This window comes from Paroedura picta, chromosome 12 (assembly GCF_049243985.1).
Source record: "Paroedura picta isolate Pp20150507F chromosome 12, Ppicta_v3.0, whole genome shotgun sequence".
Classification (NCBI taxonomy): domain Eukaryota; kingdom Metazoa; phylum Chordata; class Lepidosauria; order Squamata; family Gekkonidae; genus Paroedura; species Paroedura picta.
The window spans coordinates 20,259,719-20,283,788 of NC_135380.1; the positions used below are offsets into that span (position 1 = coordinate 20,259,719).

Below are 24,070 nucleotides of genomic sequence, written 5' to 3' on the forward strand. Positions count from 1 at the left end.
AGCTCAATCCCAGCAGCCGGCTCTAGGTTGACTCAGCCTTCCATCCTTCCGAGGTCGGTAAAATGAGTACCCAGCTTGCTGGGGGGTAAACGGTAATGACTGGGGAAGGCACTGGCAAACCACCCCGTATTGAGTCTGCCATGAAAACGCTAGAGGGCGTCACCCCAAGGGTCGGACATGACCCAGTGCTTGCACAGGGGATACCTTTACCTTTTAAGGGTCTTTAGCAGCAAATGTTCAGGATCCACACCAAACTACAGTTCCCAAGATATTTTGGGATGAAACTATTTTTGAGATAGTGATTGAACACAGGTGACAAAAACCTGGGTGTGTTCAAATTTCATATGCAACTATTGTTAAGGGGAAAATACATACAGATTCAGGTTTTGCTGGGCTTGTACCTTCTCTTTTTTTTTTGAGAATCAGTTAAACAATAACTTCTGCTACTCATGTACAAATGCAGGCATACAACTTACCCAGCACTGGTATGCCCCTGCCTTCACATGTGACTGGATTCATATGTGGTGGGTAGGGTTGCCTCTGGCCATCAGCAGGGGATGGGGGATGGTTTGGTTGCCAGATTCATGATTAGACACTTTTGGAGATTTGAGGGTGGAGGGAGGCTAGGGGTACAATGCCCTAGAGCAGGGGTAGTCAACCTATGGTCCTCCAGATGTTCATGAACTATAATTCCCATGAGCCCCTGCCAGCAAACACTGGCAGGGGCTCATGGGAATTGTAGTCCATGAACATCTGGAGGACCGTAGGTTGACTACCCCTGCCCTAGAGTCCACCCTCCAAAGCATCCAGTTCCCCAAGGGTCTGGAGATGAGCTGTTATTCTGGGGGATCCCCAGGTCCCACCAGGAGGCTGGCATCCCTAATGATGGGTCACTGGGATTAATATTCTTTCTAACTTTGGTCATGCTGCAAAAACTCCTCAACTGCTGGGAATTAGCAGTCTCTCCAGTGAAACAGAGGACGGTACCACCATGGGCAAAAGAACTTGCACCACCAAAGGCACTGAGGGAATTACACAGCCAAGATAACTTAATTGCCACTAATGTTATGTCACAAGCTGTTTTTATTATCTGTCGCCCCAGAGAGTTTATTACTATCCGTGGGAGAAAAACATAACCACTTGGAGTATTTATATCGCCTACTGGGTGGTTCCATACTAACTGTTAAGTATGGAAGTGCTTTTGGTTTGTGCACTCAAGACTTCTCCCATGCAGGGATTTTTCCACCCGTGCAAGATAAGAAACTGCCACATTAAAAAGGGAGTTCACAATTTGTATTGTTCCTGGGGCTTTATCCTCTCCAGGCATCTTTTGAGGGGGAATATCCAATGGACACTCCCTCTGTCATCATTATAGGGAGGGGACACACTTTCAAAATGCTATGCACATTGCCCCCTTGCCCTTTACCTGCTGAGCCATGTTGCAGCGCATGTGGGTGGGGAAAAGGAAAATGAGAGGAAGGGCTTGGACATCAATGCTGTTGGGAGTCCTTGCACAATCGCGATAGTTCCTGTGCTGTTGCGTAGGTTCAATGGGGAAAAGCAGGGAAGGAACGGAGTGGAAACAGTAGCGAGCCATTTTGGGATGGGGTGTTAGGATGCTGCACCCTCCTGTTGCTGCACTGCTTGCTGCTGCCGTGGCTGGGTAGCATTGCTGGTTTTCCTTTTGCAAGATGTTTTTCTATTTGTAGGCAGGTTTCAACCTGTGATTGTCTGCCTGCAGTAATGTACTGTCCATTCTGTCCCCTCATTGCCCTCCCAATCAGCTGCATGTGTTTTCAAAGAGTATGGGGCTTATTTCTGGCTCATTCCAGAATTTTAAACAATGCAACAAAACAAAACATGGCGTTATTATTCAGTTCTCTCATTCCCCCAAATACACATCTCATAGAGGGAGTGGAAGAGGTGGCCATGGATGACACATGACCCAAGGCTGCCTAGGACCAAGGGGGCCCCCAATCAGATCTTCCTCATTGCCCCGGCCTTAACCATGGCTTCATAATTTCAGATTCAAATAGGTAGCCGTGTTGGTCTGAAGTAGCACAATAAAAGCCTCCACCTGCAGCCTGATAGGGTACAGTCCAATAAAATCAGAGTCCAGTGGCACCTTTAAGACCAAGAAAGATTTATTCAAGGTGAGAGCTTTCGAGTGAAAGCACTCTTCCTCAGACTATGAATGACCATCATGACAGTGGGAATATAAAGCACTGTTTGGGCATAGAATTATTATATGGCTGTATTGGGATGTTTACTAATTTAACAGAATTAATTTTTGCTTTATATTTCCACTGTCATGATAGTAGTTCATAGTGTAAGCAAGAGTGCTTGCACTCAAAAGCTCACGCTTTGAATGAATCTTTCTTGGTCTTAAAGGTGCCCCTGGATGCTGATTTTTTCATAATTTCAGCTACTCCTTGTCATCTGCTGTCTAGTTTTATCCCCGATGGATCCCTGATAAGCTCTCATTCTTCTCCCCTGAGCAGTTACAATTGCAAACTACTCTCTCCCCTCACATTTTGCACTAGTGGACAAGATGCGATTCCCTTAGAAGTAATCTACCACAAGGAAGCCACGGGCTTCATTTTGCAGGACTTCAGCAAGGTTGTTAAAGACAGGATATTTTAGAAGTCATTAATTCATAGGGTCAGTTCAAATCGGAAACAACTGGATGACACACATAGCATAATCTATTACACAAGCACAATCTATGGATAAGGACTTATTCAGGGGCAGAGTTTACAGAATTCAAACTCCAATCCCTTAAAAAGCTATGTCAAAGAGCCTTTATCATTATGCACACAAGGACACCAAGTAAATTTCGCAAAGGATTGGCTGCCAGGCCTTTGAGGTCCTACAAGGCAATTTCCTATATTTGAAAGTTCCTAAAACAAAACCCCTGAATCTCATCTAGTCATGTGGGTTGCTCAGCACCTGCCTTGTGACTGCACTTTTATATATATGGGTCAAATGAAAACATTTCCCTCAAAATAGAAGCCCTTTCTTTCTGTGAAAGAGCTGCAACTGCATAAATGCTGCCCAGGCAGGAACGATCACAAGGTTCCTGTGGCAGGTAGGTGGATATTGTCAGGTGCTTTATGTAATCCCTGCAGGGGAAAATCAGCAGCTCAGAAATGCTGCCGCTGCTGTGTGCTATTGCTGCAACCACCAGGCGAGTCAAGATTCCAAGGTCACCTCCCACAGCCTTTGCTGTGTGATCACTCACTTATGCATGCATGCATACCAGAGTGGTCAGGTGACTGTCATAAAACAGGTGACTGTCATTGCCAGACATGCCTTCTGGTGTGTGCTCAGCTTTTCTGCAGCTTTGAGGCATTTGGTAATCTGTTCCTGACCTAAGGTGACCAGATGCAGAGGAAGGACCGGGCAGCTGTAAACAAGGGAATTTCATCCAATGCAGTTTTCTCCTCTTTGCCTTTTGCAACACTGCTGCAGGACAAGCTGTCTCTGCCCGACCAAAATCTCCCCTCAACACACCATACGAAGGTACAGGAACTGTGCCCCCAGTTTGGGATGGGCCCTTATTGTTTGACCCCAGTAATAAACAATGCTGTGATGTTTCAGGAATCAGAGCAGACTATTGCACAACAGTGTGAACTTTTGTAAAATCGACTTTAAAATGCCCACCAGATTGAAAAGGACAAATCATCATGCCTCCTTTTCAAGGTTTCAAAGCAGGGAAAGCATCCAAAGAGGTCTTTTATCTGTCCATGGAATTTGCCATATGAAAACTACCACTGCAAAAATTGTAACCATATTCTTTTGGTTTTTTATGTATTAACTTCATATAACTTGGTCTGAATGACTGTTATAAAGTTTGAATCTGAATCACTGCAAAAATTGCATTTCTTAAAAATATTTATTTATTAAGAAGACTCAAGGTGTGTAACAATATCTAAATAAACAATAATAATCCAATAAACATAAATATAAACTCTAAAATCATCAATAATTCAGAAAAAGCCGCTGCCTCTTCTAAATTGCCACCTCTTCTTCTGGGGTGATATAAACATAGAGGGGTACTAGCTTCCTTTTACCCCTCTTCTCAGTTCCTCACCAGTTTCCTCTTGATGTGTTTAGTCAGTTCCCCCCCCCCTCCCTGTTGTGTGATTGTGAAACATCACAAATTGACTATATGGACCTTGATAGTATACTTACTAAAGCATTTTCGTCTAAAGCTCACGAAGGTGACTGGTAAGGGAGAGAAGAAATCAACCAGGAAGTGTGAGGCAGGTAGAAGTCTACTAGGGCTCAGTGGTACATCTCTTTTATATACAGAAACTGTTGGGTTCAGTCCCCATCATCTCCAGTTTAAAATGGACCATACTGCAGGGGATGTGAAAGACTTTGACCCGAGATCCTAGACAGTTGCTGCCCACAAAGGAAACAAACCAACATTTGGCTTTCTCCCAGAGACAACCGAAAGTGTTTGATTCAGAAGCCTCATAATCTTTTGTACACAGGATTATGGTGCATGTCCTGTGGTCTACACTCTTACCTAGGGCAAGGTCAAAGACGGCAATGCGGAGTCACAGCCTCACCTGAGTGGGACAGGCAAAAGGTAAGTTGGCATGTGAAGGAGAGCAAAAGTGCAGGCAGTCTGTTAGCAGCCAAGGGAAGAAGGAACTGGGATCTGTGTCCACCCCAGGTTGCTGGTGAGCAGCCTGAATATTTTAGCCTACCTAAGCTCATCAGGGTTTCAGAGCTAAGCAGGGTCAGCCATGATCAGTGCTTAGATAGGAGACTGCCAGGGAAGACTGAGGTTGCTTTGTGGAGGAAGGCAATAGCAGCCCTATTCTGGATTGGGACCTCTGCTCACCTGATGGCTGGAATCCCTCCGTGGATGGGGTTGCCATGAGCTGGTTGTAAAGATGATGGCACTGTTTTCTGAAGATTGATAGTGAAGGATGCCATTTTGAGATGCTCTGTGCAAATGTAAAACCAGCAAAACAAGCAAAATGGTGCGGGCTGCGTAGGCCGTTTTTCCTGCTGTACTATTTTTCTGCCTGTGTGTGCAGGTGGAATCCACCACCTGCTGCCTGATAGGGTACAGTCCAATAAAATCAGAGTCCAGTGGCACCTTTAAGACCAAGAAAGATTTATTCAAGGCATGAGCTTTCGAGTGCAAGCACTCTTCCTCAGACTATGAACTGACCATCATGACAGTGGGAATATATAAGCAAAAGTTAATCCTGTTATCGGGAAGGAAGTTATCAGAGCCTGCCCTGGGATCTGATGATTGGCATGAAGTAGTTTGGCAGTCACGTTGAAGCTCCAAACTGAGATAGCCCATTCACACCATCAGCACCCACACCTTTTATATTTCCTCAGTGCTGCCAGCCGCCTCTCGCGGACGTTCCTCCAGAGCAAAGTCCAGTTAGCCACCTCATTCATTTACAACAGTAAACCAGGCTGCTCTAAACCAGCCTTTTCTCAAACTGAAGTCGAGGTTTAAGGCGTTCTGGGCCAGATGAAAAGCCACTGGTTGTGTGCATCACCTGACAAAAGCAGGGCCCTGAACTGCAGGATCACTGGGGCAGCTGCGTAGGTGCGCTTGATAGTAGTAGATAGCAGGTGAACAGCTCCCTCTTTTGGCCAGTGGTGTGCTTGCTATAGTAGAGTAGTTTTGGGTTTAGTTGCAGCCTCTGGTTTATTTTATTTATTATTTATTATTTTATTTATCATACTTTTATACCGCCCTCCCCGGAGGCTCAGGGCGGTTTACATTATAACAGAGAACCATACATAAAACAGTCTGTAGAACATGTACACCAATAACTAACAATTGCAACCAAACACAACACAGTATAACAATAAACAATCATAACACAAACAGGTCCAGGGCTTGTTGATGGGATTCTGAGGGGGGTGGCTTATTGATTGAATTCTGAGGGGGGGTGGGGGGTAGCAGGGGCCCTTGGTCGCTGTAGATTACATCTGGTCTCGGCCAAATGCCTGGTGGAGGAGCTCCTTTTTGCAGGCCCTGCGGAACTGTTTAAGCTCCGTCAGGGCCCTGATCTCCTCTGGGAGCTCGTTCCACCAGGTAGGGGCCAGAACAGAGAATGCTCTGGCCCTGGTCGAGACCAGACGGACTTCTTTAGGGCCAGGGATCCTTAGCTGATTGGAGGCAGTAGAGCGTAGAGCTCTTTTGGGGGCATAGGCGGGGAGGCGGTCCCTCCGGTACACTGGGCCCTGACCGCGTATGGCCTTGAAGGTAATTACCAGAACCTTTAGTCTGATCCGGAATTCAACTGGTAACCATTGCAGCTGGTGGAGAATAGGCCGGATATGAGACCTCCACGGTGTTGCCGTGAGGATCCTGGCTGCTGCATTTTGAACTAGTTGTAGTTTCCGGGTCAGGGCTAAGGGCAGGCCTGCGTAGAGCGAGTTACAAAAGTCCAGTCTAGAGGTGACCGTCGCATGGATCACTGTGGCTAGGTGTTCCGGGGCCAGGTAGGGCGCTAGTAGTTTGGCTTGGCGGAGATGGTAGAATGCCAGCCGCGCTACCTTTGTGATCTGGGCCTCCATTGTCAGGGAGGCATCCAGAATCACGCCTAGGTTCCTGGCAGAGTGAGCCGTAGAGAGCTGCACGCCATCCAGGGTAGGCAGGCGCGCTTCCTCGCATGGGCCCTTCCTACCTAGCCACAGGACCTCCGTCTTTGAAGGATTGAGCTTCAGACGACTCTGCTTGAGCCATCTCGTCACTGCTTCCAGGCAGCTGGCTAATGCTTCTGGGGGAGAGTCAGGGCGGCCATCCATCAGGAGTAAGAGCTGGGTGTCATCTGCATATTGATGGCAACCCAGCCCAAACATCCGTACCAGCTGTGCGAGAGGGCGCATGAAGATGTTGAATAGGATAGGAGAGAGGACCGCTCCTTGTGGGACTCCACAAGTAAGTTGCCGGCGGCCTGATGTTTTCTCTCCTATTGCAACCCTCTGTCCACGATCCTGGAGGAAGGAGATCAGCCATTGAAGGGCTGTCCCTTGTATTCCAGCATCGATGAGGCGGCGAGCTAGAAGCTCGTGAGTTTGGGACTGGGAGCCAATCATGGCAGAACTGATTGGGCTGCTGCTATAGCCTAAATATGTCAGGTCTCAGCCCTCGCAGCCATTGTTTAGCAACGAAAGGCTAGCGGAATAATCTCAGTTTGGACTCTAGTACGTTTGGTACTTGAAGTAGTTGCTTGTCTCTGTTCTAGATTGTTTCAGAGTAAAGGTGCAGACCCCTTCTCTTTTCCCATGGAAAAAACCATGGTGATTTGTGAACAACTCAAAGAGAGCCCACTTGGTGTAGTGGCTAAGAGTGGCGGCCTCTAATCTGGAGAGCCAAGTTTGATTCCCCACTCCTCCACATGCAGCCATCTGGGTGACCTTTGGCTAGTCATAGTTCTCTTCTCAGAGCAGTTCAGGCCTAGCTCTCTCAGCCTCACCTACCTCGTATGGTGTCTGTTGTGGGGAGAGGAAGGGAAGGTGATTGTAAACTGATTTGAGACTCCTTCGGGTAGTGAAAAGCAAGGTGTAAAACCCAACTTCTCCTTTCTCTCTGCTTAGAATCTTGCTCAAGTCTATTCAGTCATGCTTACTTCCAGAAAAGAGGACTGCACTGTAACTCCACTTAAAAATCTCCTGAAATGAAGAATTTGTAGCAGACGTAGATGATACAAAACTGTTGTGAGTTAAGAGTGAAGAGACAATATTCCAGCAAGACCAGAGAAAAAGGACTCAGCTGGATTCAGGAATGAAGAGCCAGTGCAGCACAGGGATTTGTGTCAGACTAGGATCTGAGAACCAGGTTGAATTCCATACTCTGCAAGGGAAAAATCCTGGATGATTTTGGGCATGAAGGAAATGATACTTTTTGTGTCTCCATTGGGGAGGCAAGGAGGGCATAAATATCTAAACAAATTAATTAAAACCACCAGCATCTAGATTGGATGCAAACCATTAATACTTTCTTAAGAATAGCTATTGAAAGGGTGATGTTCTGAACTCCATCACTGCCTCTTTTCTAGTCTGTGACATTGAAAATGCTTAATCCAAGCACAGCTGCCCACTAGCGAATGCTATAGATAAAATCCAGATGCCCGATCTATGGCACCTTGTGGCTAATCTCTAGCACTGGCTGTCTGCTGTTGCCATGACTCTCCAGCTAGAAATGGTACATGTCATATTTATGCCCAGGATACAGTGATATGGCATGGCTACCAGACGTAGCTGGGCCTAAGCAGCTGTATTCATTTAAAACTATGTTCTGCTGGGTACTGCTGGCCACAAACGCTGACTCCCGGGAGCTCATTCCACCAGGTCAGGGCCAGAACCGATTAATCCCTGGCCCTGGTCAAGACCAGATGAACCTCCGGGCCAGGAACCTCCGACAAATTTGCACCCATAGAGTGAAGAGCCTTGCAGGGTGCATAAGGAGACAGACGGCCTTGCTGATATGTGGGGCTCAGACAGCGTATGGACTTAAAGGCTAATACCACATGTTTATTCCCAGGTGCTCCAGATGGTACACATGATATCCCTCACCTTCGTTTTTTCCAAACAACAATCATGTGGTTGGGCTGAGTGGTCAATGTCATGGCAGAGAGGAAGTTTGAATCCAGGTCCCCCAAGTTGGATAGAACTCTTGCAGTTCATTTCTGCCAGAGTTCAGCCCCTGGCTAGAAGAAAGAGGCATGCTAATCAGAAACTTATTACTTTTCTTTCTTAGTGATTAAGAGCAGTCTTCAAGAAGAGAGCCACTGTAATAACAACACTTTTGATACAGCACGGGCAAATTTCCTTTCCCTAGGACCATTTCTCCCTAGTTAATAACTGGTCAGATTTCAAGAACTGAAGGCTGTGAACTGTGTCCAGAGACAGCGGCTGCATAAATTTGTGTCCCATTTTATTACCAGCCTTTTATAAAAGGCACAATCTAGTCAGACATAATACAAACAATATTACCCCACTTAAACCCTTTTACCTCATTATAATATTTTATATTGTAGTAAGCTCTATTTAGCTTGCAACTCTATTGAATCGCCTGGAAATAAACCAATGAGACTTCACAAATCCTGTGCAGGGCAGTAGACACCTGGGGCCAGAGGATTTGCTGCCTCCCTCTCCCTTCCACCCCAGAAATGTCAGGCTTTATAAATGTGTGGTATTGCCATTTCAAAAGGATAGCTTCTTTTTAGAACAACAATAATTGCGGGTTTTAAAAAATCACTTACAGTCAGTACCCTTTAAAATTCATGACTATGTTCTGAACTTCACCCATCCAGCCCATTTTTGCCCAGACCCAGTTCTCTCTAGTGAAGAGTGAGTTTTTCACAATTACTTCTATATTTATATTAAGCAATTCTGGAAGGAGAAAAGCAAAACAAAACCCTCCTTTAGCTCCTGTGACTCTGAGCATGCTCTCTATGACTAACCAACCGGATGGTGAATAGCATTAGTGCTGTTTATAGTTTTATGATTGTTTTACTGATGTCTGTTTATATATTGTCAACCAGCCAAGACCCTTTGTGTGTGTTTGTGTGTGAGGGAGTAGTATAATAAAAATAGTTAAAAGTGCTTAGGGAGGGGTAACAGATAAAATTAAAAAATTCTCTTTCAAGAATAGTTTCCTCTATAGGAAAAAAAAAGTTCTGGACTTAAACGTAATTGTTGTCTTTTAATTTCTATGTTTCTGGTTCTGGCTTAACTATAAGTTTTGAACCGTGGCACAGGATGTTATCGGGGGCCCCTGCATTTCTTTCATTTCACAGTTACATGCTTATTGAACTGTATACTGAAAATGGAACAACAGGCCTTCCTGCGCTTAGCAGTTGCTTCTTTACTGTGGTGCGGATTAGCCCTTTATAGTACAGCCTGGAGGTAAGCTTCTGGATATACGGCAGGTCCAAGATGATTGCATTAATCCTCCATCATGACTAGCTGCTACACTGAGCTGGCCCCAGAGTGTCACAGCACCAGCAGACAGGGTCAAGTAACTGCAGATCAAAGACCTATTTATCATCTGATTTCTTGACTGCTCCCTCCCTGCAAGTGGGCTCTGGATGGTTTGCAACAAAAGTTGCCATTTAAAATCCATTCTCCATAAAATTTAGTAATACAGTAAAATGTTAAAAATTCGTAAGATGCAGACACACTACCAGGCTGCACCTGCTCCAATCAGGGAGAAAGCTGTGCTAATATAAACAACAGCAGACAGCATAGCGATGCAGTTGCTGATCCCCAGCGGCTCTACCTTGCCTTATAAACATCAGGCCATAGGTTTCTAATGTGAACAGCTTATAGTTCCTAAAGTACACAGCCTGGACAAGAGGGCTGTAGCAGCATCTATTAGTTTTGAGACAATTCCTGTTCTCCTGTTTCTTTTCTGGAGGGGGAGGCAAGGGGATAGTCACCCCCTCTAGCATGGAAAGTTTCCTGTGGCCCTGGGCTGTCACCCTATGCTTAACTACTCAGGAGTAAGCCCTATTGAGCTCAAAGGGGACAAACTTCTATGCATAAGAGCTGTTTATTTATTTATTTTTATTCTCAAATGACTTTCTTGACTTAATTAGTTCCTTCTGTCTTCCTGCACAGCAAAAGGCTTCTAGGTCTGTACTCAAAGTCCCACCCATCGTCCTCTGGCCAATTGTTTGCAGCTTCGGAACTCTACCAGTGGGGTGGAGAAAGTACTGGAATCACCCTCCAACTGCCAGCTGTGAGGCATGAAGGGCAGCTCCCACATCCAATCAACAGTGGCAGCAGCTTTCCTTTCTGTTTTCTTCCCCTCCTCCCTGCACCTGTCAGCTGCCGGTCTTCTGGCCCAGTTTACATAATCACTCAGAATTTAACAACCTATACAGCTGCTGGGATTATTCACTAGTTCACAGTGGAAAGCTTGTCCTGAACTCTTGGCCTGGCTTTGAGTCACCAGTCCCAGGTAACAAAGTCCAGGAGCTGAGGTGTCCCTATGAGGGTGTGGAATATGATCCTGCATTTGTTTACTCTGAAGCAACACCTCCTCAGTTCTGTGGGGTTGGCTCCAAGTCTGTGCATTTATGCTGGCAGATTTTTTAAAAATATGCTGTTTCTCCTAAATTTGATTGCAGTTTAGTAATCTCTGCAGGAAGCAGGGTTGCTAGACTGCAAGAGAGGAAGTTCAACAATGTACTCCTCCATGCAGTTACTAAGGGTTGCTGAAGTTAGTGAATCTTGCTTTTGAGTAAGCATTTGTAAAATCAGGCTGCACAAAGTAGCAGTTTATTGTTTTTCCTTGTGAAGTTGATTGTTTTTCCTTGTGTTGGGGCTGGGGAGGAATAGCAAGGGAGTAAGATATAAGCAAATTCAGCATTTTGCTTTTATGTATGTGTTTGGAAATAAATCTCACAGAGTTTAATGGAATGCACTCCAAAGTAAGCATGCGTAGCTTCACAGCCCAGTCATGCTCAGGAATATCTCAGGGTTGCCAGCTCTTTCTTGGCACTGGGGGTGAGCCGGTGGGTTGCTAGATCCAGATTGGGAAACTCCTGGAGATTTGGAGTTTGAGGGAAATGGGGATCTCAGTGGGGTACAATGTCATAAAATCCATCCTTGAAAACATTCATTTGCTTCAGGGGAACTGATTTCTTTAATCTGGAGATGTAATTCCAGGGGATCCGTACATCCCACCTAGAAACTGGCATACATTTAACTCCAAGTATGTAGGTATTAAGACTGTAATCTTAGGGATGTATTGCATGATTTCTATGATATATTATGGGAACACCTTTTCCACCTCAAATCTAAATGCCTGTGTGTGTCTTACTACAACAACAGAGACCCTCTGAACTTGAAGAATACATTGTTTGGCTTTAAATCCTCTACACCAAAAGAGCAAATAGGAAGTTTTGATATTACAGTTTTTAAAGCAAACAAAAAAAATGTTTTTTTTTTTTTTCATCGTGTTAGGGGAAAATATTTGTGATTTATTCATTTAATTTATATACCGCTCCTCACTGTGAGGTATGAAAGCAGGAGTAGAGTTAAGGGATCATCTAAAACAAATTCAGAATTGGGACCAAGGTTTTGAATTCCCCAGATTTCATTATTGGGCTCAATGTCTTCAGAAGGTAGGAACAGCGAAGAGTAGAGGATATTTCTGGACACGTTGAAGCAGCCCAAAGACTGCAGGTCATGTTAGTCTTGATCGGAACAAACAGTGTGTGATATACATTAAGTCAAACTGGGAGGGGAAAAGGTTCTAAGGTTGCTATTGAGCCTTTTCAGTCTGGTGGATGACTATGGAATTCTGACACAAGGTGGTAAGCACAACGACAAAATGGCTGCTGCAGGAGGAAATGTTGGCTACAAAATGGCGGGGAGTAAGCTTATGCATTAACTTTAATTGCAAATCGTCAACATTTCAGGCAAAAGCTTTGTTTAATAAAATACCTTTTAAAGTACATTTGTAAAAAAAAAACCCTTTTTATTGTATCCTTGTGCTGTGGTTGAAGTGACTTTTTAAAACTCTGCTTGGCCAATCAGCTTTTTAGTTGTCCTATTGGGCAAAAGCCCTACCTGGCCCTGGCCCTGGCCCTGTCGAAAAACACTTGATGGGGATGTTGACTGAAGTTTTAGCCAATAGGTTCATTAACTTGGTGTCCCCAACAACCCCAATGAAAGAAAACACCAAGGGTAAGAAGCCAAAAGATCTTTTTATTCGTCAGCTGAGGAATAGGCACCCTGCAGGAAAAGCAGGGATCCAAAAACGCAGAGAGCACACAGGCACTCTAAAATAATGCATTTATGCTTCTGATGACAATACGATTGCATGGTCAATTGTATGGTAATCTGCAGTTCAACCCCCGAAAGTCTTTTGTTAGGATCTCCTGGTCATGTCATGTGTAGTTCTTGAGCTAGTGTCGGGGTGCAGTGTGTGTGGGGGGTTATAAAGATGGGGCTGGAGGGTGTTGCTTTTATTATGTAATGATGATGATTAGAATGCTTTCTATTTGGCAGTAGTCACTTCATTTAGCATGAAGCACTATGTTAGAATTATGATTCTTTGTTCTTTGGCTAGTTAGATACAGTCAGATCTATGTTAGTCCCAGAACTTGCTCTGAATACAATAGCCATGTATAAGAATTACAACTCAGAATGCATGAAGCGAATGGGAAAGTGTTCTTGTTCTATCCTGTTCTCAGCTGCACTGATAAGCATTTCTTGAGCCGCAGCAGAAACTCAAGACTGTGACTCTTTCATGTGACTTGAATTTCTGTTCAGAAAAAGAGGTGACTTATCAAGCATAACTGCAGCCATTTTGTATATGTTTTTGTTACCTCAGCAGGGATAGCAAAGGTGCCCGTGAGGACCATGTTGAGGACCCTTGCTGTAGATGCCCTAGAGCAGGGGTAGTCAGCCTGTGGTCCTCCAGATGTTCATGGACTACAATTCCCATGAGCCCCTGCTGGCAGGGGCTCATGGGAATTGTAGTCCATGGACATCTGGAGGACCACAGGTTGACTACCCCTGCCCTAGAGAAAGAACAAGTTGCCTCTTTCCTTTCTGAAGTACATAAGCTAGCAGTCCTTTGGATCTTGCTGGGCCTGTTTGTACAGCAAGGCATTCCTTTGTTCCCTGGAAGTTTCATCAGGTGTGTAGAATTGGCACTGAACTTAGGCAGAGTGAAGTTGTTATAGGCACTGTTATAGCATAGCAAGTGTTCAATTATATAAATTATATGAAATAACAATGGTAAGGATTTTCAGGAAGACAGATGAGATTCTGGAGGTGGGCCTCATTTTGAGCTACTCATTTTAGATTTCTCTCTCAGCATTACTCCATGAAAACTGTGTAGGTTCTTAATGACTCATTTCCTTGTGGTTCCTTGCCTCTTTGAACAAACTTGAAGCACTGATTGATTTTAGTTAATAGGCCCGTGTTGACAGTGTTCTTGATAGTGTGAGGCGTGCTTTAAAAAAGGACATTTCCTGCGCTCTCCTATGCCGAAATGCCAATGGATGTTTGTTTATTTAAAAAAAATTCTGTGCCACTTGAGAACACAGTTCTTGAGCCTGCTCTAAAAGTAAAAAAATCATGTGCAGTGTAAACCGCTAGTTATTACTGCAGAAGAAATCGAACAGATTAAAGCAAGAAAAAAGAATGAGTGGAAAGGATATATTATTTATTTAGGTATGATGCCTTGCTTTTCTTCCAATAGAAACTTAATGCACTTTACAACACCATTCACCCTCCATTTTATTCTTACAACAACAGACCTGCTAGGTAGATTAAACTGAGAGTGTTAAGTTCGAAGCTAGACAGTGAGTTTCCATGGCAGAATGGGGATCTGACGCTGGATTTCCCAATTCCTAGTTATGATAGAGAAAAAGGAAATTTTTATTTGGAGCCTACGACTCAAAAGGGTAGGTTGCAGGTCAAAAGATACAGGAAGAAAGTTCTACCATTGAGGAACTAAGAATACCCTTTCTTTACTATCCTGTTACTTCCCCTTAGAAGTAGGGGGCATGCACATCCTTTGCTGGAGGATCCTTACAGATTTATTATTATCATATGGCAGAGTTACACACAGGAAGCATATTATTATTTTATTATAATATAAAATATGCAAGCAAGTTGATTCAGTGGTTATGCAGATGGGGTAATCTCCTTAAATACAATTTTTCAATCCACTCAATTACAGCTGGGGAGAATTCAGAGTTCCATCACATCTCCCTGGAAAGCGCAATGCTCACATTCCTGTGACAGATGGAAAACAGTTTGGCAGCCTGCATCGCAACTGCATTTTGCCCCATTGCAGCAACAGGTCCACACAACTCCCAAAGCCTGTTTATATTCTGTTAGCTGGCTTCCATACTTCCTATGGCAAATCAAATCCTGTGGGCCTCTTGATGGTGTTGATCAGGTTATGAATCCCATGTGCATCTGATTGCATCAATGTACACAATCATTCATTCCCTAGATCTCAATGTTGTTGTTGCAAGTCTTGTGCAGATTGTATTGCTAGGTGTTGGGATCTTAGTCCAGATAGGCCCAGCTCAGCAATGTCTTTGTGGATGGGCAACTCACTGTTTTCAGTGATGTTTCTATATTCATGGAGCACCTTGTCTTTGGAGATGCTGGGGGAGGGATGTGGCACAATGTAGGTAGCCAATAGGTTGGGGTGGGTTTACTACATTTGCTGATGTTTCTAGTTGTATTGAATTGGGCATCAAGCTTGCAGACATGGATGGGAGCTGTTAAGCCACGTGGAAGCACCATATTCTGCAGTACTAGACACCAACCCCAAAGCTGAATATTTAAGAAAGACAGATAAAAAAGGGGGCAGACTCTGTTAAATACCTATTTCTTCCCATTTTCCTCTTTAGATTCACCGCTTTCCCTTGTAATCTAAAATACAATAAATAAATAACTTGGATTTAAACATTCCTGTCTGCAAGCAAGGGTTGAAAACAGGGTCAAAGAAAGTGTGTTTGATTCCCAGGGATTAGTTTAGGGCAGGGGTAGTCAAACTGTGGCCCTCCGGCATCTGCTGGCAGGGGGCTCATGGGAATTGTCGTCCATGGACATCTGGAGGGCCGCAGTTTGACTACCCCTGGTTTAGGGGCAGTGAGCACAAGATTCTTAGATCTTAACTGTGCAAAATCGGTGCCTGCATTTAATTTTCAGGCCCCCAAAGACTCCAATTATTATTGTTTTTCAGGCCTTGATTGAAATGGCAGAGAAAATTACAGCTTAGTCTGAAGCATGTGATACAGATGCCTTGCAGAAGCAAAGCAAGTCAGGGTTTGATCAGCGGCTGCAGAACCTTGCGTTCTTGAATTCCAGTACCGCACGGCTTCTCTCACGTAATTAAAAGAGGATTTTTAAGATAATGCTAGATTTGGACCAATGTATGGGAAATGGGGCATTTTTTTGTGTTTTATTTTGTAATTTATGCATCCAAGCTTTTTGCTCCTGATTGATACATGCATTGAAACAGCATGTTCTCACATTGAAACAGCATGTTCCCGGGGAGGGCGGTATATAAATATAAAATAAATAAAAAAAATAAATAAATAACATTTCCTTGAGTGCAATAAGTTCCAGGGACAGTATTGCCTGGGAGGGTTCTTTGGGGTGAGAGAACACTGGAGGCTGGTGCAAAGACTGCAGAAATGACTTTGTTTACAAATACACAAACAGAGCACAGGTGGAAACAAGGAGGGTAGTCCTGCGAGAAAGCAGATCGGCCACCCCAGCATCAGATCTTCAGATAGAACGATTTTGTGCCCTCTCTGTGTTCCATTGAGTGGGTAGATGTTTTGTTGTCACAGAATCATAGAGTTGGAAGGGGCCATACAGGCCATCTAGTCCAACCCCCTGCTCAATGCAGGATCAGCCCAAAGCATCCAAAAGGATTCTAAAGCATCCAAGTTGTCTTTTCTCTCTATCCTGAATCCTAAACTTAAACCTGCTGTTTTCTCTCTTTCTTACTCTTTTGCCTGCCTCAGCTTGGAGGGATCACTCCAGACTTTCATGTATGTTTAAAAGAGCCATCAGGGATCCCCTTCTAATAATTAGTGCCAGTGAAGAAACATCTGCTGGTCATTCTGGGCCATTAGGTTAGCAGGGGTAGTCAAACTGCGGCCCTCCAGATGTCCATGGACTACAATTCCCAGAAGCCCCTGCCAGCATTCACTGGCAGGGGCTTCTGGGAATTGTAGTCCATAGACATCTGGAGGGCTGCAGTTTGTAAAGGCATAGAGGAGAGAGGGACACCAGCGTCAAGAAACAAAATCATGTGACTCCAAATGACACAGTACTGCACATGCTTTTGAGGTCTTCATGAAGCTGTTGTTATAAAAATTTAAGAATGTGAAGGAGGAATTAAGCAAAATTTCCTAGGTACCTGACTTCCCTGCTTGCATATGGTAGTGGATCTTTTGTGGCACGTTAATCATGCATGGTGGAAGGTATTTCTCAATCTGGGTCCCATTTAAGTACAGTGAGGACAAAAAGGGCTGTATCTTCTACTTTTCTCCATAATGAATTGAGTTCTGTATGAGTAATTTGTGTGGCAGGCTGTAGAAACAGCATTGTGGGTGTGGGTTATGTGGGTCAATGGGAAGGGATCAATTGAAGGGACTCCAGGTGTGGGGCTTGTTGACACCCCCCCTCCCAAATCCCTTCCTTTCTCCCTTTCCCCCACCATTAATTCAGGCACTTTGTTCCCACTCAGAGATTTCATGACAATGGCCTTTGAGAACTGTTTGCAAAATCCTTTGCTCGAGCAGAACTGAATCGGCAGTGCGGTAACGTACATTGCTTGATTACAAAGGCTAAGAAAGGATCCCAGTCAGCAACTCTTGTTTCTGCTGCGCTGCCAAGTGGGCAAAATTATCAGAGACATAATAGCCTCAGAGGATGCTGCGGTCAATAGCTGTTTTCTACAAGCTCTGTAATATCTTTGCTGGGTAAGTGGGCAAGGCCTAGCGCTCTCTTACCGCTTGATTAAAACACGGCATACAAACTGGAAAACCTGCACTGCCTTGCCACTGGAGTATTAGAATGCTGTGAATTCCAAAATGACTGACCTTCCTTCGTATGTATTTTCCTAACAGGCCAACCTCATAAATGAATACATATTTTGTATGAACCAGCCTTGAACCAAGATTTTACAAATTCAAAATGGGTAGTGTTAAGGTTCTAATGTAAGGCATCTAATGGCATTACGTGACAATAATTCCTATGTATACTGTAAATATTTCCAACATATTTTCAAGGATATGATTGTTTAAATGTGACCTCGGACCCAACTCCTTAAAGACACAAATATGTAGCTTGGCTCAGATACACGTGCTGAGGTAGTATAACAGTTTGCAGCTTTCTCTTTCTAGAATTGGGTATTTTAAAATTTGCTTGTCAAAGCTAAGGTATGTTTTAATAAATTCCAAGTCATACAGTTTTTTATGTTAAGTGACACAGGTACATTTAATGTGAAATCAGTAGAATAAGAAAGTAACAGTGCCATCCTAAGCAGAATTAGACTCTTCTAAACCTATTGATTCAAGTTCAATTAAGAAGGATGTAAATCTGTTTAGGATTAGCACTGTAGGTGTTATATACCTTTAAATCACTCCATGTTTTGTTTAGTTTTTAAAGGGGGGGAAAGCACTTCCCCATATCTTCAAAATTTCCAGAAATCCTACATTTTGCCTACATCTTCTCACCTGAGTCTTACAAACTTTGGAATTTTCTCCCTGTGATTGTCCATCTGGTTCTGAGTTTGTTAAACTTTAGACACCAGGTAACCCCCTTTTTTATTTTCTCAGTTATCTTGTTATAATTTGACATTTTCTTTTTGTTTTTCGTGTATCTGGCTCTGCTTCTTTTCTGCTTTTATAATCGTAATACATTTGTTTTACATGTTTTTAGCTGCTGATGTGCTAAGCTGCTTATAAATGTTGTGATGCATGTTTATATGTTGCTGGTGCATATTGCAACATTGGGAGCTGCCTTGACCCTTTTGTGTGGGGAAAGTGTGTTAGATAACAATAACTAGCTTTTCTAAGACCACTTGGCAAACCAAATTACATTGCCAGTAAATGTCTGTGAACCTAGGCTGCAGTGAACTGATGCTAGTTCTCGATGTGTAGCTAATCTGCAAACCTGCACTAAGAACATAGGGAGTCTTCTAACAGCTGGGCGTCTTCTAAACAGCTGGCCGACATATGGCCCAAAGGGAAGAGCTGCAATATAAGCTGGAATGACTATGTCAGTAAGACTTGATTTATTCAGTCAGTTTGCTGACTCGCAGCCTGAGGAATGTGTGTGTCATCTTTGGAGCACTGGGAAGTACTGAGTTCTTTTTGCTAGCTAGCAGTTAAACACATGGCGAGTAGCATATTTTGGCATCTTCTACCTGCATGTGCAAGGTAAGCAGCTGCCATTGGGATGTCCTTGCACTATTTAGCAGCACAGCCCTATTAAGAGCTGACAGTTGACAGAACCCACCTGGAGCCCATATTTTTGTTTTGTTTAAATTGTGCGTTTGGAGGAGATGTAGTTGATGCCTGACAAAATGAAAAGCTGGAGAAAGCAAGAGTCTTACATAAGATCAATGTGGTTTAATGAGAAGTGGGGGGAGATGGAACATTCCGGAGGTGCGACAGGCAGCAGGTACAAAGTGGAGTGGAGGGAGGATTGGGCTCCTGGCAGTAGAATTCGGATCAAATTGCCTTACACGGTGTGACTTGCAAACTTGCAGGGAGACCTAAGATTATTATTGCCTAATTTCACTCTCTTTTCTTTTTGCTAGGTTAGAATGAAGCTTCTGGTCCCTTATTTGTTTTTGTTTGGCTTGAGTGTCATTGCTGTTCAAGAGGGCGTCCATGCAGAGGAATGCATCTTTCAGAAGCTGGAAGGGAGGGATGCTGACTTTTGCAGGTGAGCTAGGTAATCTTCAGCATTTGGGTGGGTTGGGCATTGGAAATGTGCTACAGAAGTACAACCCCAAAGGATCCTTGTATGTATTGCACTTCTACAGCATCATGGCTCATGACTCTCAACAGTATGTAAAGTCAAATATTTTAGTAAAAATGTGAGTAACTTACATAGAACCAAGGATGATACTGAAAACATAATCTTGATGGACACAGTTACTTTGAATATCACAGCACAGTATAAATTATCTGAAATTTTCGTCATCTGATTTAAGGGACACAGCTCACTTTATACATATATAAGCTTAATATCAGTACCCAAGAGAGGGGTAGCTGTATTAATCTGATTCAGCACTTGAAACTTGTTAGTTTTAAAGATGCTACAAGATTTGTCTTTTGAATCTCAATCCTGATCAGTCATTAAATACACCACCAGGTAATGATGTAACAGCCTCATAATTGTAAAAAAACAAAAGTTTCAATGTACCCTTTCATTTTTGTAATTTGTGTAGTAATGCCATTTCTGGTACTCATCATTCAGTACATTAGATAGTAGAATACTGGTTATGCTTTAGTGTCTCTGACCCTACTCTGTCCTCTGCACATGGTCACACATCTGCTGCTCTGCAGCTGGGAAAGGAGTTCTTCTCTCACTGGAGGGTGCACAAATGAGACTGATTGGATCAGACATAGATTAAGCAAAGTAACCTGAAAGATTTAACTCTGCCCAGAAGCTTGAGGTCATATTTCCAGTTGCTCTTTAAACTTTTCACTTAGAATGAGCTCACATTAAAAAGAAGTGCTTTTTTTTTGGTAGGCTTAATTCATGAGCTGCTTTTTGTGATGTGGTAAAGTCCTTGTGACATTTTTGTTTTGGTCAGGTCAGTTACAGATTGAACTATCAAGGTGCCCTCGGATGCTGTGAGCTGGATTTAACATGCTGGAGAAATGCTTGAAAAGGAGGGTGTGCTCTTAGTGACTGATGTAGCCCTTTTATTTTCTCCTTGGCACCCAGTGAAGTCAAAGGAGTAGATTCAATACAGAAAGAAGCAAGCACCTCTTTTTGCAATGCATGACATGCAGCTCACTGCCAGAGATTTGGCCTTTGTTATATTATTTGGGTTTGAATGGGAAGTGTTTTAAAATTGTAAATTGTAAGCCACCTTGAATGAATAGGAAAGGTAACAGCAAAACGTTTTAATAAATAAAGGAGGTGTAGACTGCTTTAAAAAGAGAAAATTGTTTATATTCATCATATAAAATGAACTTTTCTCATATGTGGCAATGTTGAACATGATTACATAGAACCAAGTCTCATTGGGCCATTGATATAACACATCCTCTTGTATCAGTGGGGTATCTGCTTAAATTTTTTTTAAGCCTCAGGTTTGCAGAAAAATCAGAACACTGGACAGGATCATAATAATAGAAGCAGCAATTGTAGCTTTAAGAAACAAATGCCCTCTGTGGCTGTTGCTAGGCAACTACAACTGTATTGTCAGTTGAAGCCTTGGTTTCTCAATAAAAGATGGGTAGGGCAAAGCCCTTTCCCGGGCTGTATTGGCCTTTTGTGGGAAGGCTTATGATAGCCAGGCCTTGACAGCAATCAGAGAGCAACTTGCTAACATGCAAGTTTCATGAGTTGCCCAGGCTCAACTGCTTGTGTGTGTTCTAAAGCAGCAACTCCATGAAAGCCAGTGTGATATAGTAGTTATTCAGATTTGGATCTGGGAGACCCTGGTTCAAATCACTATTCTACCATGGTCCTCACTGGGTGGACTTAGTCTACTTTTCAAGATGTGGGGTGGCCTGTAGAAGCTTTTCCACCACCCACCTGAGTTTTGGCTGCCCCATCTCAGAGGAGCAGACTGAAAAGGATCAGAAAAGGGATGCCAAATTACTGAGAGATTTTCCATGAGGAAAAATTTAAGTATTTGGGGCACTTCAGTTTAGGAAAACAAGATTGTTTAACAGTACTATTCTAAACAGCATAGCATGGGGGGGGGGGTTGGAATCTAGTTCCACATAATGTTAGACTTCTGGTGCACACAGTGAAATGTAGGACAATCAAAAGAAAATTCTTAACTCAACATTTACCTGGTTCATGGAATTAATTGTTTCCAAATGTAGTGGTTTACGGAGCAACCCTAAGCAGGTCTGCTCAGTGAAACTTACTCCCAGGAAAGTCTTGCGATCATACAATCCTCAGATGCCTTAAGAACTATACAAATGAATATAGATGAGGTCTCTTAGCAGCTGTTATCCATGACAACCACTGCGTCTTACCGAGGCCTAATGCTCCCACTAAACCCAACCCATGCCTAACCTGAGAATTTACCCTAAAATAAAGCCTTATTTTTTTACATGTAAAATGTCATAAATAATTATACATCCCATGGCCTTTCCTAACCAGTTAACGGAGTCTTCCCCAGCCCTAACGCTTCCACTAAACCTAACACCTCCCCAACCTGAATGATACCTAAGCTAACCCTAACCTGAAAATTTACCATAATATAAATCCCTATTTTTAACATGTAGAATAATGTCAAAAATATTTATATATCCCATGACTTTTCCTAACTATGTCACTGAGTCTTCCCCAGACCTTACACTCCCACTAAACCTAAAAACTCCCCAACTTCAACCATGCCTAAGCTAACCCTAGCCCTAACCTGAGACTTTACCCTAATTTACCACTTTTTAAAACATATTTCTAACATGCAAAATAATGTCAAAAATAATTTATAAATCCCTTGGCCTTTCCTAACAATGTCACTGAGTCTTCCCCAGGCCTAATGCTCCCATTAAACTGAACAACTCTCCAACATAAACCATACCTAAGCTAACGTGAGAATTTACTCCAATAGAAATCCCTAATTTTACATATCTTTTACTTATAATTTATTTATTTATTTATTTATTTATTTATTTATCATACTTCTATACCGCCCTCCCCGGAGGCTCAGGGCGGTTTACATTATAACAAGGAACCTTACATAAAACAGTCTGTAAAACATATACATCAATAACCAACAATTGCAACCAAACACAACACAGTATAACAGTAAACAGTTGTGATACAAACAGGTCCAGGGCTTGTTGATGGGATTCTGAGAGGGGTGGTTTATTGATTGAATTCTGAGGGGGGGTGGGGGGGGAGCAGGGGCCCTTGGTCGCTGTTGATTACGTCTGGTCTCGGCCAAATGCCTGATGGAGGAGCTCCTTCTTGCAGGCCCTGCGGAACTGTTTAAGCTCCGTCAGGGCCCTGATCTCTTCTGGGAGCTCGTTCCACCAGGTAGGGGCCAGAACAGAGAATGCTCTGGCCCTGGTCGAGACCAGACGGACTTCTTTAGGGCCAGGGATCCTTAGCTGATTTGAGGCAGTAGAGCGTAGAGCTCTTTTGGGGGCATAGGCGGGGAGGCGGTCCCTCAGGTACACTGGGCCCTGACCGCGTATGGCCTTGAAGGTAATTACCAGAACCTTTAGTCTGATCCGGAATTCAACTGGTAGCCATTGCAGCTGATGAAGAATAGGCCGGATATGGGACCTCCACGGTGTTGCCGTGAGGATCCTGGCTGCTGCATTTTGAACTAGTTGTAGTTTCCGGGTCAGGGCTAAGGGCAGGCCTGCGTAGAGCGAGTTACAAAAGTCTAGTCTAGAGGTGACCGTCGCATGGATCACTGTGGCTAGGTGTTCCGGGGCCAGGTAGGGCGCTAGTAGTTTGGCTTGGCGGAGATGGTAGAATGCCAGCCGCGCTACCTTTGTGATCTGGGCCTCCATTGTGAGGGAGGCGTCCAGAATCACGCCTAGGTTCCTGGCGGCATGAGCCGTGGAGAGCTGCACGCCATCCAGGGTAGGCAGGCGCGCTTCCTCGCAAGGGCCCTTCCTACCTAGCCACAGGACCTCCGTCTTTAAAGGATTGAGCTTCAGACGACTCTGCTTGAGCCATCTCGTCACTGCTTCCAGGCAGCTGGCTAATGCTTCTGGGGGAGAGTCAGGGCGGCCATCCATCAGGAGGAAGAGCTGGGTGTCATCTGCATATTGATGGCAACCCAGCCCGAACGTCCGTACCAGCTGTGCGAGAGGGCGCATGAAGATGTTGAATAGGATAGGAGAGAGGACCGCTCCTTGTGGGACTCCACAAGTAAGTTGCCGGCGGCCTGATGTTTTCTCTCCTATTGCAACCCTCTGTCCACGACCCTGGAGGAAGGAGATCAGCCATTGAAGGGCTGTCCCTTGTATTCCAGCATCGATGAGGCGGCGAGCTAGAAGCTCGTGATCGACTGTGTCGAACGCTGCTGAGAGGTCTAATAATATCAGCAGTGCCGACCCGCCTCGATCCAACTGGCGACGGAGGTCGTCCGTCAGGGCGATTAGCGCTGTCTCTACCCCATGGCCAGGCCGGAAGCCAGACTGAGATGGGTCTAGGACCGAAGCTTCTTCCAGATGTCAAGAAATATTTATGCATCCCATGGTCGTAATCCTAACCACGTCAAATTCAGATTATCTTTACTGGCATTATAAATGTCTATAAATAACAATGAGAAAAGAATAAAATTCATACCGCCCGCTTTGGGAACCCCTACTTTAGGTAAAGGCTTCACTAGTTCAAGAGCTTTCTTAAACTAAGC

The 24,070-nt window shown here is 43.9% G+C and overlaps 1 protein-coding gene across 5 annotated transcripts in view; it reads left to right on the forward strand.

Moving 5' to 3' along the window:
• The first annotated feature begins 4,504 nt into the window (after positions 1 to 4,504).
• Positions 4,505 to 24,070, forward strand: part of PEBP4 (phosphatidylethanolamine binding protein 4) — a 241,723-nt gene continuing 222,157 nt past the window's right edge. The window contains exons 1-2 of one of the 5 annotated variants that reach the window (XM_077306218.1): positions 4,505 to 4,597; positions 19,316 to 19,443. In XM_077306218.1, the coding sequence (XP_077162333.1) occupies positions 4,511 to 4,597; positions 19,316 to 19,443 (215 nt within the window). In that variant the 5' untranslated portion in view covers positions 4,505 to 4,510. Of the gene's footprint in view, positions 4,598 to 10,743; positions 10,958 to 18,878; positions 18,933 to 19,315; positions 19,444 to 24,070 lie in introns of those variants that run through there. The other 4 variants (XM_077306223.1, XM_077306222.1, XM_077306219.1 and 1 more) reach the window with 4 other exon arrangements.